The 15391-nt window shown below is 42.4% G+C and overlaps 1 protein-coding gene across 1 annotated transcript in view; it reads right to left on the bottom strand.

Moving 5' to 3' along the window:
* The window catches only part of Prickle2 (prickle homolog 2 (Drosophila)), a 305296-nt gene that overhangs the window by 58983 nt on the left and 230922 nt on the right, over window positions 1-15391 (bottom strand). Inside the window, exon 3 of the mRNA XM_013010424.1 lies at window positions 11248-11431. Coding sequence (XP_012865878.1) covers window positions 11248-11431 — 184 coding nt within the window. The remainder of the gene's footprint in view (window positions 1-11247; window positions 11432-15391) is intronic.

Genomic DNA, 15391 nt, shown 5'->3' with positions numbered 1-15391 from the left:
TATAGATATGGGTATGGAGACCACATGTTGAAAACCACTGGCAGATGAGGTCTACAGAATCAGCTCTGTGCTCACCAGCGGTGGATGTAGTTGGTGAGCCTTTCAGATCTTCGGTGGATTCACAAGTAGGGGGTTTTTGCTCCGTAACCACTTCATTCACAGGTGTCTGTTGAAAGGATCTGCTTGGTTATCCAATCCAAAACCAGCAAACCCCAGCCCCTGGATCCTATCAACCTACTGCTTGTGCAATAAAGTTTTATTGTCACATGGCCATGTTTCCCCCCTGCCTTTTCCCTGATACAAGAAAGCTGTCCTTGAACTCTTAATCCTCCAACCGCTGCTTCCCAAGTACTAGGATTACAGGTGTACACCCTCAAACTCAGCCCATTCTTTTATCTATTTTCTACAACTGCTTTTGTAGTATAAAACCAAAGTCAAATAGTTGTTACAAACAGTGTCTCAATCCTACAGTCCATGAAGACTAATAGATTCATTCTCTGGCTCCTGACAGAAAAAAAGTGTTTCAGCCTCTTGCACAAAATCACGTGGCTGTCTTCCTTGTTTATCCCCTCACTAACACATGGCTCTCTAAATGCCTTACTCGTCCACTTCTAACCTGTCTGTATTCTGAGCAGACTGTCACCCACGTAAGGGCAGGGACAATGCATTCTTGTACGTGTCTGTCCCCCAATGCTTACAGAAGTGCTTGGCAGGTAGCTGGCAGGCAGGACGCATTTTCTGTATAGAAGATTGTCATTGTGGCTATCTAGATACCTGACACTGAACCGGGAACCGGAGCATGTGTGGAGGAAATGGGATGACAGCAAGATAAGAGACTGCCAGGAGACAAACAAAACCAGAACTTGATGTTGGGTAGGGCAAGAGGGAAGGCAGGGCCTGGTTGCTTCTCCAAGAGATGAGGAAATTAGACTCCTTAGTCACCAGGCCAGCCTGAGATTTAGAGACTTCCACTCCTAAGAAAGAAAGAGCTCTGTGTAACCACAATACTCTCCTCCCAGCAGAGGCCAGGGGACCTCCTAGGATCAGATATACTGGGTGGGGCAGCCTGGAGGAGGACTGGTGGAGGGGGAAGAGCCCTGAGGCAGATTGATAGCCACTGCGGCTCTGTGCTCACCAGCTGTGGTACCTGGGTTTAGTTGGTGAGCCTTTCAGATCTTCAATGCATTCACAAGTAGGGGATTTTTGCACCTTGGGTTAAATGTGATTATCTCTTCATACAACACCGGTTTATTGAGTAGCTAACATGCACCTGACATTCTTTTAGGTTTTGTGCACGCAGTGGTGAATGGACAAAGTGTGTCTTCTGCTCATAAACTCAGATCTTACAGGAAGCAGCATAGGCAAGAAAAGGGTAGAGAGAAATAAGTATGTGCCTGGTGCCTGCTGGCAATTCAGGATGTGAAAGATATTCTCCGCACCTCTCTGGTCCCCTATGAATGGGGGCTCTCTGTGGTCCTATCTCCACCTACTGCAGAAACATGGAAGTGATGAATGACTGAAGCAAGCCTACCAGCGGGACTTCCCAGCCTTCAAGAGCATGGATGCTTTGGCAGAAGCTGGCTACTGAACGAACTCATTCATTTCTTCCCATATAATCCTTCACCATGCCCTCCACATTCGCTGTACACCAAGTGGGTACTGATTGTCCCTCATTCCTGAGCTTCCCATGAACCTACTAATTTCTACAACCAACAGGCTCTTGCCTGTCATGCTGTAGACTAAAGGCCACCTGCTAAGAACGGCGGTGGGTAATCACTCAGCCCATCCCCTCCACACCTGAGCCACAGTTACAACTGCAGAATTGGCTTTAATATTCTTAAAACACATAGGACAAAGCCTGGCTAGCTGCTGGACTGAGGGAAGCGTGGTTCAAGTGGTCGGGCATTGACTTAGTCTGTATCAGGTCCTGGGTTTGATCCCAAGCACCAAAAAGAAAGACTTTATTACCACAAATACAAATAAAAAGGTAATCTGGAATTATTTGATCATAGACTTACGATCTAAGCTATTAGTCTTTACCCTCCTCTCTTGACGGGTTCAATGTGGAAGGCTTTACTTGTTTTTACCTCAACCCCAGTGCCTAGACAGTGCCTGACACATAGTAGGTATACAAATGAGCCCAAACCAACCAACCAACCCTCAATGGCCATTCCTCTGGGATGAAGTTTTCCCGTGTGGGCTTTGATTTTTGCTTAGGGAGAAAACTCCCGTGTTCTACTGCCCCAAAGCCAACCAAGAGCCAGTGGAGGCAGGCCTGGAACAGGTTCCACATGGCAAAGTCAGAGGTCAAAGGAAAGAGCCGCCTGCTGACCCGCTGACCCCTCCCCGCCAAAGGTGTGTACTGCATTCTTCTTTGTGGAAAGACTCTCTCTGCACTGGCAACAGCCCCAGAGAATGACCCAAGGGCCTCCATTCTGCCAGGCCTGGGAGGAGGGGGGCATCTGTCCATCTCCCGCTGGGAAGGAAGGTGGGTGAGGACACTCAGGTCTTCAACAGATAGCCCCTGAAACCAGCTTGGGCCATTACAGACTTCAGGCAGGTAGCTCCACCTGGGCCCCTGTCCAAGTCATTCAGCCTCGGTGGAGCCACAGAACTTCATCTGAATGAAGTCACACCTTTAAAAACAACCCCACAGCAGAGAATCTGGGGAACATAAAGGCTCCTGTATTGGCAGAAGTAAAAACAAAATTTTTAAAAAAATTTTGTTAAAAGCTTTGAGAGCCGGGTGTGGTGGTACATGCTTATAATCCCAGTACTTAGATGTTGGAGGCAGGAGGATCCTGAGTTTCTATTGGGCTACAACATATGATCCTTTTTTTTTTTTTTAAAGCAAAACATCAAACAAAAACCAAAAAGTTTTGAGAAAGCGGAGAAGAAACCTAGGATTCCTGAGAGTTTTACAATCCTCCCCCTCTCCCTACTTAGCTTTCCTCTCCTGAGCCCCTAAAAGTTGCTTTTGCCAGCTCAAACTAACAGTGCTCACTTAAGTCATTCCTGTTTCCCAAGCAGGGAGAGAAAGAAGCAATTGTTTTATTGAGCAACTTCTATGTGTTTTATGAACACACCTTCATTTGAAGCCAGATCAACCTTGAGTTCTACAGATGTTGGCTTAGTTCCAGGGTTAGCTGTCTGAGATTAAAGATGCCTCTGCTACTCAATAGCTCTGTCATCTTCGACATGTTACTTAACTCCTCTTAGCCTTGCTTTACTTGTTTCTGTAACAGATGCAGTCATAGTAATTACCAAACACCGTTCTTTTTTGTATGTGTGTTGGTACTGGGGTTTGAACTCAGGGACTGAGTGCTATTCCTTAGCTTTTCATTCAGAGCTGGCTCTCTACCACTTGAACCATAGTCCATTTCTGGTTTTTGTTTTTCTTTTTGGTGTTTAATTGGAAATAAGAGTTTTACAGACTTTCCTGCCTGGGCTAACTTCAAACTATGATCCTCAGATCTCAGCTTCCTAATTGTCTAGGATTACAGGCATGAGCCATTGATGTTCAGCACAGACATAATTTCTAAGAAGCTGAAATGATCCAGGCATTGGTGGCTGACGCCTGTAATCCTAGCTACTCAAGAGGCTGAGATCTAAGGATTGCAGTTCAGAGCCAGCCCGGGCAGGAAACTCCATGAGACTCTTATCTCCAATAAGCCACTCAGAAAACCAGAAGTGGTGCTGTGGCTCAGGTGGTAGAGCACTAGCCTTGAGCTGAAGAGCTGAGGGACAGTGCCCAGGCCCAGAGTTCAAGCCCCATGGCTGACAAAAAAAAAAAAAAAAAGCTGAAATGGGAGAATGCACGGAACATGCAAAAAAATCATAAATAGTGGCAGATCAGGAAGAATAGAATCATGTCATTTGTAGGGAAATAGATGGATCTAGGAAAAAAAAATCATCCTGAGCAAGGGAAGCCAGGCCCAGAAAGATAGAAGGTGCAGTTTTTCTCTCATAACTGCATCTCACACCCAAAATGCAACCTCCCCTAGAATCACATGTAGAGGTATACATAACCAAGTTGGCTAAAGAACTATAAGCAGACGTGAAATTCCATGGTATCAACTCTGAATAATTAACAGTTTCACAAAATACTTATCAGGAAGCTCAACAATGTTTTGAATGGAGTATTAGTGGATGGGGGGAGCAAATGAATGGAAAAGGAACCAGTAGCTGAATAGAATCTGAACACTTAAATGTAATTTGTAAATATACATATACATACATACATGCTCATACCATTTCTTCTTATTCATCTGTGACTAGGTACCTCATTTGATTCAATCATTTGGCTATTATGAAGAGTGTTGCAATCACATGAACAGGCAGGTGCTCTCCTTGATGCATATATGTTCCACACTGGTATGCTGGGGTCATAAGGAAGATCTACTGCTAAGACTTTTGAGGCACTTGCACACTGATTTCCATACTTGTTGCACTAGTTTATATGCCCACCGACAGTCTAGGAGAGTTCCTCCTCCCCCACCTACCCCCATTTACTGGTGTTTGTTTTCTTGCTGTTCAATGCAAATTTAATGAATTTCTCTAACATTGTCACCATCATCACTACCACCACCACCACCACCACCATGATCATCATCATCCATAGAGAATACCCAGGCTCCTGGAAGCTGAGTGACTCTCCAGAGGTCAGGTTTGCATTGACTACAGAAGTGAGGCTGCAGGGCCAGGCTTCTTTTGCAGGCTGGCACTTGCAATGGGCCCTGCAGACTTCGATTCAGACAAATAATGTGCTGGTTTGGAAACAGGGTGCTTCTGTCAGCCCCGGAGCTCCTCCCTCCTGTTCCTGTGGAGCCCAGAGAGGGTGGTTCTCACTCTGTCTGCAGTGCTGCATAATCGTCACAACACACACCCTCTCTCCTGAATTCTGGCAATCTGAGAAGGTCAGAATGGGTGGCAAATCGGCTTACCGCACATATTTTAGGAAATGCACAGGGAATGGGAAGAAGTGATAAGTGATAAGACATATTTCTTTACTTATTTTTCTGGTACTGAGAACTCAACTCACTACCTCAGGCTTGCTAAGCAAGCACTCTAGTACTTGAGCTATGCTCCTAGTCCTTTGGCTATAGTTTATTCTTGATGCAGGGTAACACACACTTGGCCTTGGTTAGCATCAGACTGTGATTTTTCTACATCTGCTTCCACAGCAGTTGGTATTACAGGTGTGCACCATGATGCCTATTGTTTGTTTGTGCTTTGTGTTTGGGGCTTGAACTCAGAGCCTGAGCACTGTCCTTTAGCTTTTTCTCTACTAACTTGAACTACAGCTCCACTTCCAGCTTTTTTTTTTTTTTCTGTGTAATTTGAGATGAGTCACAAGGACTGGCTTTGAACCTCATTCCTCAGATCTCAGCCTCCTGTGTAGCTGGGATTACAGGCATGAACCACTGATATCTAAGTCCTAACTTGTTTTTGAGGTAAGTTGAGGTAACATGCCTGAGCTGGCCTTGAACCACTTCCTCTTAAGAATCTTTTTGAGAAGCTGGCGTTACACCATGTCCAGCCCTAAAATACTTGTATTAAAAAAAAAATTGGTGGAACTTGGATTTGAACTTGGGGACTTATGCTTGCTAGGCAGGCATCCTACCACTTGAGCCCTTTTACTTTTTGGGTAGGTCTTGTGATTGCTATTTCTTAGGTGTGAACATGAAGTTAAGCTCAAGGTAAAATGACTAACCCTTGGAGACTAAGGATTTGGGATCTGTATATTTGAGAACTCTGTGGACACACAAAGTGGCTAAAAACATCTACAAAAAGGATGATCACTCCAGAGAAGAAGCTGGGGAGTCTCACACAATTCTCAAGAAGAAGTGACAAGCGAGAACTAGCAGGAAAATCGTGCACCCAATGAATAATCTCCACCAGTAGGAACATTTGTGACCGCCACATGGGAGGGCAGTATGTAATAAATCGAAAGCCTTTGAGGGCTTCACACTGGACACTCCTACTCTAGAAACCACAGCCTCATGTCAGACACACAGGAAAACTACCCACCACACAAGGGTCACAAACAGACTCACATACCCTTGGTACTCAATAGCAGTACACACAGCTTTTGGGATGATCAGTTTTACTTTGGGCAGGAATGTCTAGTTCTCTTTAGGATGTTCAGTGCACACAGGCCCAAGTCCGCCCCTTTGACAATGGCTGTCCTCTCTCAAACTTTCATGTCCAAATGCCCCCTAGTGGTGGGAGGTACCACTCCCGCTTAGAAACTACCCATGGAAACCCATCCCACAGCCTGCAGAGGCTAATCTGAATGGACATATTGGGATACAGAAAAACGCTCTTAAGATACACACTAGCAAGACAAGTTAGGGTAAGTTGTGATTACCATCACAATTTTATCCAAAATAAGTGAAAAAATGCATTACTCTCGACATAGGTACGAACATGCAAGCAAAAAGGGTTAGAAACCTATTTTCCTCATTTGATAGAAATATGACTGCTTTCCTCTTGTTTTTCTGGAATCTCCTTCCTTCCTTCCTTTCCTTCCCTCCTTCCTTCCTTCCTTCCCTCCCTCCTTCCTTCCTTCCCTCCTTCCTTCCTTCCCTCCTTCCTTCTTTCCTTCCTCTCTCCCTCCCTCCTTCCTCTCCTCTCTCTCCCTTCCTCCCTCTTTCCTTTCCTTCCTTCTTCCCACTCCGTCTTCTCTTCATAGAGAGAACATACTATTTTTTCATTCTCCTCCTTCCCCTCCCTCCTCCCACTCCTCTTCTTCTTCCTCTCCTCCCTCTCCTTCTCTTTCTCTTTATAAAGGGAGAACATGCTATTTCAACCCCCCCCCCCAACAGCCTCTCCTGCCACTGGATTCTTGTCTAGACAGTGAAGACAATAGGTCTTTAACAATTTGCACTGGGCCCCACTCAAGCAGCACAGACCTTCACTTTCCACTCTGCCAAACCCTTGGCCATGTTACCAAACCCACAGTTGTTATGGAGGAGCCAAAATGTGGTAGATGAAGTTGTGCCAAGTCGTGCCAGCCCTTTTCTATCCTGACTGGCTCAGAATTTTGCTGAGATCTTTTTCTGCAGAGCCTCACTTTCATCCAGTGCTTCTTGCCAGGAACACTGGCAAAGATCTAGAGATGGGCCCAAATGTGACGACTGGTGGGTCAAAGTTAAGGATGCTGTGAAATATTCCATAGAGCACAGGACAGGCTCTCCAGCAAAGAGCTACTGAGACAAAATACCAAGAAGACTGAGGTTCATAGACCCTGCTTGTCAGTGACTTTCCAAATTCTTCCACAGGTGCTATCTGCTATAAACATGTTGATCTAGTGTCTTCAGGAGACGGGAGACACTCTTAACGGTTTGAGTCTGGAGGGAAAGCGGAGATGGTAGGTAGCTAATCAATAGTAGACCCTGGCTCTCTGGTGGGCTCCCTGCAGGGGCCTTGGGTGATATTACTGTCTTAATTTGGATTCAGCAAAGGCAGAGGATATGAACAATGTCGTTGATTGGTTTTCAATCTAGTTATTTGAAATAACAAGACACACACCTTTCCTTTCTGGTATCATCTATCATATTTGTCATTTTCACTCTGTTTTAAGAAGAGCCAGTGAGTTTTTATGAAACCAAATGTCCATATTCAAAAACACTTCTTCTCTACACGGGAGAGGACTTATATTTGCATTCTATTAACTTGAAGGTGTTTCTCAGAGGAAATAAGAGTAATAAAGAGTATCACCGGAAGGTATATCACCACCCCTAGGGTCGGGAGTGAAATGAAAGGTTTCAAACCAAAATGAAAACACATTACTCTCAGGCCTAACTAGTCTTTAATATTTTGCCTCCAGCACCTAACATTTCCTCATTCACTGTAATTTCTCTTGATAGAAAAATGGTTTATCTCAAATCATAGTCAACTAACATGATATTAAACATCAGAACTTTTATGAGCAAAAGGCACTTAGAGCTAGCATTTTTCCAATCTTAGAACACATCAGTTTGATTTTTTAAAATCTTAAGACCCATAAATTGCTTTGTAAAAAATAGACTTTCAAAGACCTCATAATTTTAAATCGAAAGCTCATTTCTTCCACACAACATGACCCTTCAAACACCTTTAATATAGACCCACATTTTATTGGACAAATATAGAACTCTCCAAATAGCACGAAAAGACATTTTCTCTCTCTCTGGAGAGCAATTTCCTTTTCTAATCATGTGTGTGCGTCATCTAGGTTTGAGTAAGTGTAGAGAGCAGAGAAAAGCTGCCAAGGAACAATAGAATTGTAAGAGATGGGAATACCCTTTCATTTGCCATAATTCTAACCCCTTGTTTAATCGTGTTAATCATTTTCTTTCAAAACAAATCAAGGAAATTTCAGTTTTATGTTTCCCAAAGACAAATGGATGAGTCAAATGGTCTCCAAAAATACCATAGGCACTCACATTTGGGTCTGTTGGATTTAATCAAGAATCCTTGCTTCTGTAACTGGCTGTTCTTTTGGGTCAAGATAAGTAAAAATTTCCTCTGAATGTGCATATCACTGAATGATGTTTAATGGTCTTAGGGAATAATCTATTCAAGCAGAAAAAAAATCCAACAGTTTAACTTTGGAACATTTAGGGCCCAGCTTAGCAGGAAACAATGTCCTTTGGGTAAACAAAAGAAAGACAGGTCATGTCAAAGTTGCTGAAAATGAGGTCAGCAAGAAAATGGAACAAGCTCACAGATCTAGCTAGTTGTTGGGAACTCGGTACTCAAGTGTTGGCAATAGCATTATCTGGGTCTTCAGCCAATTAGCACCACTTCAGAGAGTCCAGACAAGACTGAATCAAACGTTCTCATTCTTCTAAAATGAATTCTTTAATATGCTACTTTTCAGCCGAACAGAAAAGGAAGATAGAACATCAATATGCCAACTGTAAGAAAGCACCCCGTTGCTCTCATCAACACAGAGAACAACCTTCAGTTTTCACGGAGATATTTTCTGTGTTTCTAGTCTAAGACATTTCTTTCTCTGCGGTAAGAACAGAGATGGCAAAACTGAAAAGCCTGTACTGTTCTGACAAATAAGACAAAAAGATTAAGTGGATTCAGTGAAGAGAATACTTCACTAAGTAAGTGAAGACTAGGTGAGATCAGATTTTGTCTAAAACAAATGGCCAAACTTTCAAGACAGACACATAAAATTATTCAGGAAAAATTCCTGCATTCTAGTTGGAAATTTAAAGAATACCTTCCTGGCTGAACAAATCCTAAACTGCATGCCCAATTTTATCTGTCAATTTGCAAGCACCACATGGAAAGAAGAAATGAAAAATGGCCAATCAAAGAGATGAAGGAAGTAGCTGGATGAGGTGGCTTATGCCTGTATGCTTTGCTATTTAGGAGGCAGAGATCAAGGCTAACCTGAATGGAAAGAAATCAGCAAGACTTCTCCATTTCACTAAATGGCTGGGCACTGTGGTGTGGGTCTGTTATCCCAGTTATGGGGAAATCACAATGGCTGGGCAGTGAAAAACACCTCTCATTCTCACTCACATATAGGAAGATTTAGTCCAGGCTGGCCCAGACATAAAGCAAGACCACAGGTCAAAAAGAATCAATGTGCAAAGGTACTGGAGGTGGTTCAAGTGTTAGAGTTGTAGCTCAGGTGATATCAAACAAAAAGCCCTGAGTTCAATCCCTAATATGAGAGAGAAAGAGAGAAAGAGAGACAGAGAGACAGAAACAGAGAGTTATTGGTGAATTGTTGGATCTTGCTTAATTAAAATGAACTTTTCTGAAAGCGTTATCACATTGAAAGTTCTTATGCAACTTTATGGTTGTTTATGTTCAAATACATTCTGTTAGACAAAGAGATCTCCAAAGAAACAAATTTAATGGGCTAAAGGAAGGCAACAGTGGACAAACACTTCAATCTGGCAATGTTGTCTCTGAAAGTTCACAGGGAAGATAATACCCAGCTTAAGATGTGCTTCTAAGCCCAGACTGACAGAAGAGAAAGTATGAAGCACCAAGAAATAGTGAAACAATGTCTGTACACCAGACCCTAAGTATCTGAGATACATAGTTCCAAGGGAAACCCATGAGTACTCAGAATACAAAGTTCAGGCTGTACTGTAGGTGCTTGGTACATCTCCCATTGAGTTGCACAACCTCCTCTAAAGTCATGCTGTTTTCAAACAAACTTAAAATTTTCATTTTATCACTTGATTATTATTAGCATATTTACTTTTGCCCTGTTTTGGAGGGTACCATTTGCATTTTTTTCGTTGTGTTAGTCCTAGAGCTTGATCTCAGAGCCTGGGCACTATCCCTGAACTTCTTTTGCTCAAGGCTAGCACTCTACCACTTGAACCACAGCTCCACTTCTGGCTTTTTTGGTAGTTTAATGGAGATAAGAGTCTCACAGTCTTTCCTGCCTGGGCTGGCTTCAAACCACAATCATCAGATCTCAGCCTCCTGAGTAGCATGAGCTACTAGCACCCAGCTTCATTTGTATTTTTTGAGACACAGATTTTCACAAAATTAAGAGTAACTAAACACTAGACAGTTTCTACCGTGAATAAAACATGGAGCAGAAAGGGACTGACTTGGGAAGCTCTCTCTATCGACTGAAATACAGTTTCTGTTCTTGAAATGTCTTTTTATCTTAATGCTTTTAGTTTGTATTTGGTAAAAACAACAAAAACCAATAATAACAACAATAACAAAACATATGTAACAAATCTGCAAATAAAATGGGCTATTACAAAGAAAAAAATGTGGGAGAACAGAAAGGAAGCAAGTTCTTCTCAGCAAACCAGTACAGCCTGGGGCTAGTGCCAGACTATTTCAGGAAATGTCAAGGTCTTGCTTCGAGGTAGTATTTAAACACAGCAAGGATCACTGGGAAGGAAAAGGCAAAAAGCACATTTCCTCAGTCCCCTTTCCAAAACCTCTGATTGGTGAAGTCCATGGTGAAGTTATAGCTCCTCTTTTCCCCAACCAAAAATGATCTATCAATAGCTTACGTTTCAAAGTCAATGTTCCGGAAACATTTTTTTTGTCACACAATCTAGGAATAGTCAAATCAAGTCAAATGAATCAACCACTAATCACCGAAGGCTCTATTTCATCTGCCATTCTCATCTCCCACTGGGACCTATGATGTTGCCAATCCCATTCAGCTCCAAACACCTTTCTGAATCATCCCAAGTCCCCACCTCCTCCTGAACTAGAATAAGGAAGAAGCATCTGAAAGACATTGGAGACCTGTACCTGTTCAGGCTTCAGCCCTGGCGGGACCCAGGCATACTCTTCCAAGGCACAGCCTGAGTCATCATCCGAGGTCGAGTTCCTCTGGAAGTCAAACATGAGTTTGCTGATGGTCTTCTCCATCTCCAGCGGCATCACTGTCACCATGTGCTCTTCCTGGGGACACTTGCAGTGTAGGCAGATCTTCCTGTAGACAGCAGACAGGGCATATAAGAAGCAAGAAAAAAGAAACCTTTTATTTTGTTCTTTTCCCCTCCCCTTCAAAAGCCTGCCAGTCATAGGCCTTTGGATCCCCAACCATAAACACATCCCTTGGCAACCAACTCCTCAAGCTAAGATCTAGAGAACGCCTGTGTTGGTGGAAGGTGTGGTACCCGTGTGTCATATAGAAACAGTGAAAGACCAGAAAGTCACCAAGACAGCATGCTAAGGAGCTTTACAGCTGAGACTCAATCTTTTCTTCTTAATTCACATCGCAAGAGGAACAGTTCTTTTTTCTCTTACTGCCTGGACCACAGGAGTTGGACCATGAACACAGTTTCCTTAGCTGTAGTAACAAATATATACATATATATACTTATATGCACACTTGTGTATATGTATATGTAAGGGTGTGTATATGTGTGTATGTGTATAAAATAACTGGACTAGAAACATCACAAGATTTAACAAACCCTGACAATATTCTGTTTTTTTAAAAAAGGTTCCTAAGCTATGGTAAACAAAACAAAATTAAAAAAAAAAGAGGGAAGAATTTTCTAGAAGAATAACGACACTTCCCTCCCACCCCAAAGGTCACCCCCTCCACTGGTCTCTCTACTCCTCCCTTCCCCCTAGTACTGAGGCTTGAACTCAGAGCCTGAGCAAGATCCCTTGGTTATTTCACTCAAGGCTGGTGGCTTGAGCCACAGTTCCACTTCTGGCTTTCTGCTGGTTGATAGAAGATAAGAGTTTTACTGACTTTCCTGACAAGGCTGCCTTGAAATCATGAGTCTCAGATCTTAGCTTTTTGTGTAGCTAGGATTACAGGTATGAACCACCAGCGCCTGGCCACAAATCTGGTCTTAAGATTTTGTAGGACAGGTATTTTCACCTCTATTGCAAGATCCTGGACGGGAATTTTAATTAGAAAGCCAAAATTTTCCCCATGTTGCTAGGTTTTGAATATACAAGAAGACCATGCATTAGAAGATCATGCATTCATAAGGTAAAGCCACAGATCAAAATCTCTCCCCACACTGAACAGTTAAGGTTACCATCTGTTCCCATATTCTTAGCTACAGAAATGATGAAGCAAGAAATGTGTTGATGTCATCAATACAAAAGTATTTCTAGTTTCCATCAATAAGATAAAAATAAGATGGAGAAAGAAAATAAGTCATTCTCTGTTTACTCTGGTTTTTATTATTAGTTTCAATAGCCATTTATAAAGGCAGTGAAAGAGCGTCCACATTAAATCAATTCAGTCTGTCTGTCTACCTACCTACCTACCTACCTATTGTACTGGGCTTTGAATACAGGGCCTTATGCTCTACCACTCAACCCATGTCCCCAGCCCTGTTTTGAGTTTTTTGGTCAACTTTGTTGAGATATAATTCACACACCATTAAATCTATCATTTAAAAATGTATACTGACTGGGTGCTGGTGGCTCATGCCTGTAATGCTAACTATTCAGGACGCTGAGATCTAAGGTTTGTGGTTCAAAGCCAGCCCAGGCAAGAAAGTCCTTGAGATTCTTATCTCCAATTAACCACCAAAAATCAGAAGTAGAGCAATGGCTCAAGTGGTAGATTGCTAGCCTTGAGCAAAATACTCAAGGACAGCACCTAGGCCCTGAGTTCAAGCTTCAGGATCAGCACATACATAAAAATGTACATTCATTCAATATATTCATCTTTATAAATAACACTGCTCTGTATACTTAGATTGAAATTTTCTGTGTAGGTATTAATTTTATTTCTTTTGGCCAATACACAGAGGAATGCAATTGCTGAGTCATATAGCAACTTGGTTTAGTTTCTTGGGGCTTTTTTGTTGTTGATTTTTTTTTTGTCAGTTGTGGGGCTTTAACTCAGGGCCTAGGTGCTATGCTTGATCTCTTTTGCTGAAGGCTAGCAATGTACCACTTTCAGCCACAGTGCCCTTTCCAGTTTTTGAGTGGTTAACTGGAGATAAGAGTCTCACAGGGACTTTTCTGCCTGGGCTGGCTTTGAGCCTCGATCCTCAATCTCAGCTAGGATTACAGCCCTGAGCCACCAGTGGCCAGTGTGGCTTAAAAAATTTAAAAACCAGGTATGATTTTTAGACTGATTCAGTCGCATAAGAGTCCTGCTGAATTCATGTTTTAGCTCCAACAGCTAAATGTGACCTTGAGGACTGTCTATATACAAGATCATATCACATGTGAACAGAATTTTATTTCTTCCTTTCTTTCCTTTCTGGTAGCTTTTATTTATTTGTTTTGACTTACTGCCCTGGTTAGAACCTCCTAAAAAAAGTTGAATAGAAATATGAGAGAGCAGCCAGTACCAGGGGCTCGCTCCCTTCACCTCAACTATTCAGGCGGTAGGATCAGGAGGATATCTACCAGACAGGACAAAAGTGTGAGATTCCATTTCTGCAGAAAAATCTGAGCACAGTGGGACATGCTTACCATCCCAGCCACACGGAAATCATCAGTAAGGGATAGAGATAAAGGCTGGCCTAGGTATAAACATGGCATCATATCTTAAAAACAACCAGAGCATAAAGAGGTAGGGAAGTGGCTCAAGGAATAAAGCATCCACCTAGCAAGTGCAAAGCCCTGAGTTCAGACCCTAGTCACCCACAAAAGAAAAAGAATTGGAGAAAGTAGACAAGTTTGTCTTATTCCTCATTTTTGGGGCTGGTACCGGGTTCTTTGTAAGTTATTATTTAGTAAGCTATTTTTATTTTAGTAAGTTATTTTATTTTGTAAGTTATTTTTAGTTGTAACCCCTATCCCTCTTTCTTTCGTTAGGTCCTGTGCTTGAATTCAAGACCTGGGTGCTATCCCTGAGATTCTTTGTGCTCAAGGCTAGCGCTCTACCACTTGAGCCATGGACCCCCTTCTGGATTTTTCTGAGTAGTTTTATTGGAGGTAAGAGTCTCACAGACTTTCCTGCCAGGATGGCTTCAACTGTGATCCTCAGATCTCAGCCTCCAAAGTAGCTAGGATTACAGGTGTGGGCCCCTGGTGCCTGTCAGCTTTACCTTTCTAGATAGGTTCCTTCCATTGGGATGAGGAATCAAAGTCCCTTCTATGCTAGTCTGCCAAGTTCTGATATCAGGAAACAGCATTGGATTTTGGCAAATGCTTTTTCTTCATCTGTGGAAATGACCAGTTATTGTTATTTTTTTGTTCTCATTTCTTAAATGTGCTATACCTGAATTCTGACATACAAATGTACTTGAAAAAACAAAATCAGTTTTGCTCAGCCAAGTAAAGCTCGTCAGAGTCTCCCAGTCCCTGCTTTTCATCACGTCCAAAAACTCACAGACAGAACACATACCTCGGGGCCTGGTTAGCATCTCAGAACTCAAAATGTTCTATTGGATGCTGCTTTGCGAAAGCAGCAAGGCCTTGAGTTCCGTCCCCAATACTAATGCCAAAAGGAAAGTAATCGAGGTGCTTTTAACAATCACTTTCTAATTAATCCACTACTATAAAAAGGTCAAGGTTGGTAGGGGAAAGAAAAATCAGTACTTCTTTCCCACCAGAACTTTTTTTGATGCCAGTTTATGACTTTAGGGGCAAAATAAAGTTTCACTGCATCTAAAGCAAATATAGTAAGTATTTGGTAATTCATGACTTTTAGTTGAAAGCCGTACTTCAAAATCAAAATGGAGAAGAGTGTTTCACCAAATCTGGTCTCTGAATAAGGACCCAGGAAATTCATTTATTCAGCTATGGAGGGAAAGGTACAATATTTAATCCTGAAGGGAAATAATCTAAGGAATGTAAGGTTGGTCACTCAACAAATACCCTGAAAGCACCTGCTAGTGCCAGAGACAGCTCTAGATACTTGAGACATGTAGCCAAAACATAGATCCCTGTCTCATCATGGCATGTACGGTCCCAGAAACAAGAAACATACAGTAAGTGATAAATACAATCACTCAATTAT

Source organism: Dipodomys ordii, unplaced genomic scaffold, assembly GCF_000151885.1.
Source record: "Dipodomys ordii isolate 6190 unplaced genomic scaffold, Dord_2.0 Scaffold12, whole genome shotgun sequence".
NCBI classification, from domain to species: Eukaryota; Metazoa; Chordata; class Mammalia; order Rodentia; family Heteromyidae; genus Dipodomys; species Dipodomys ordii.
This window is presented reverse-complemented; position numbering and strand designations above follow the sequence as displayed.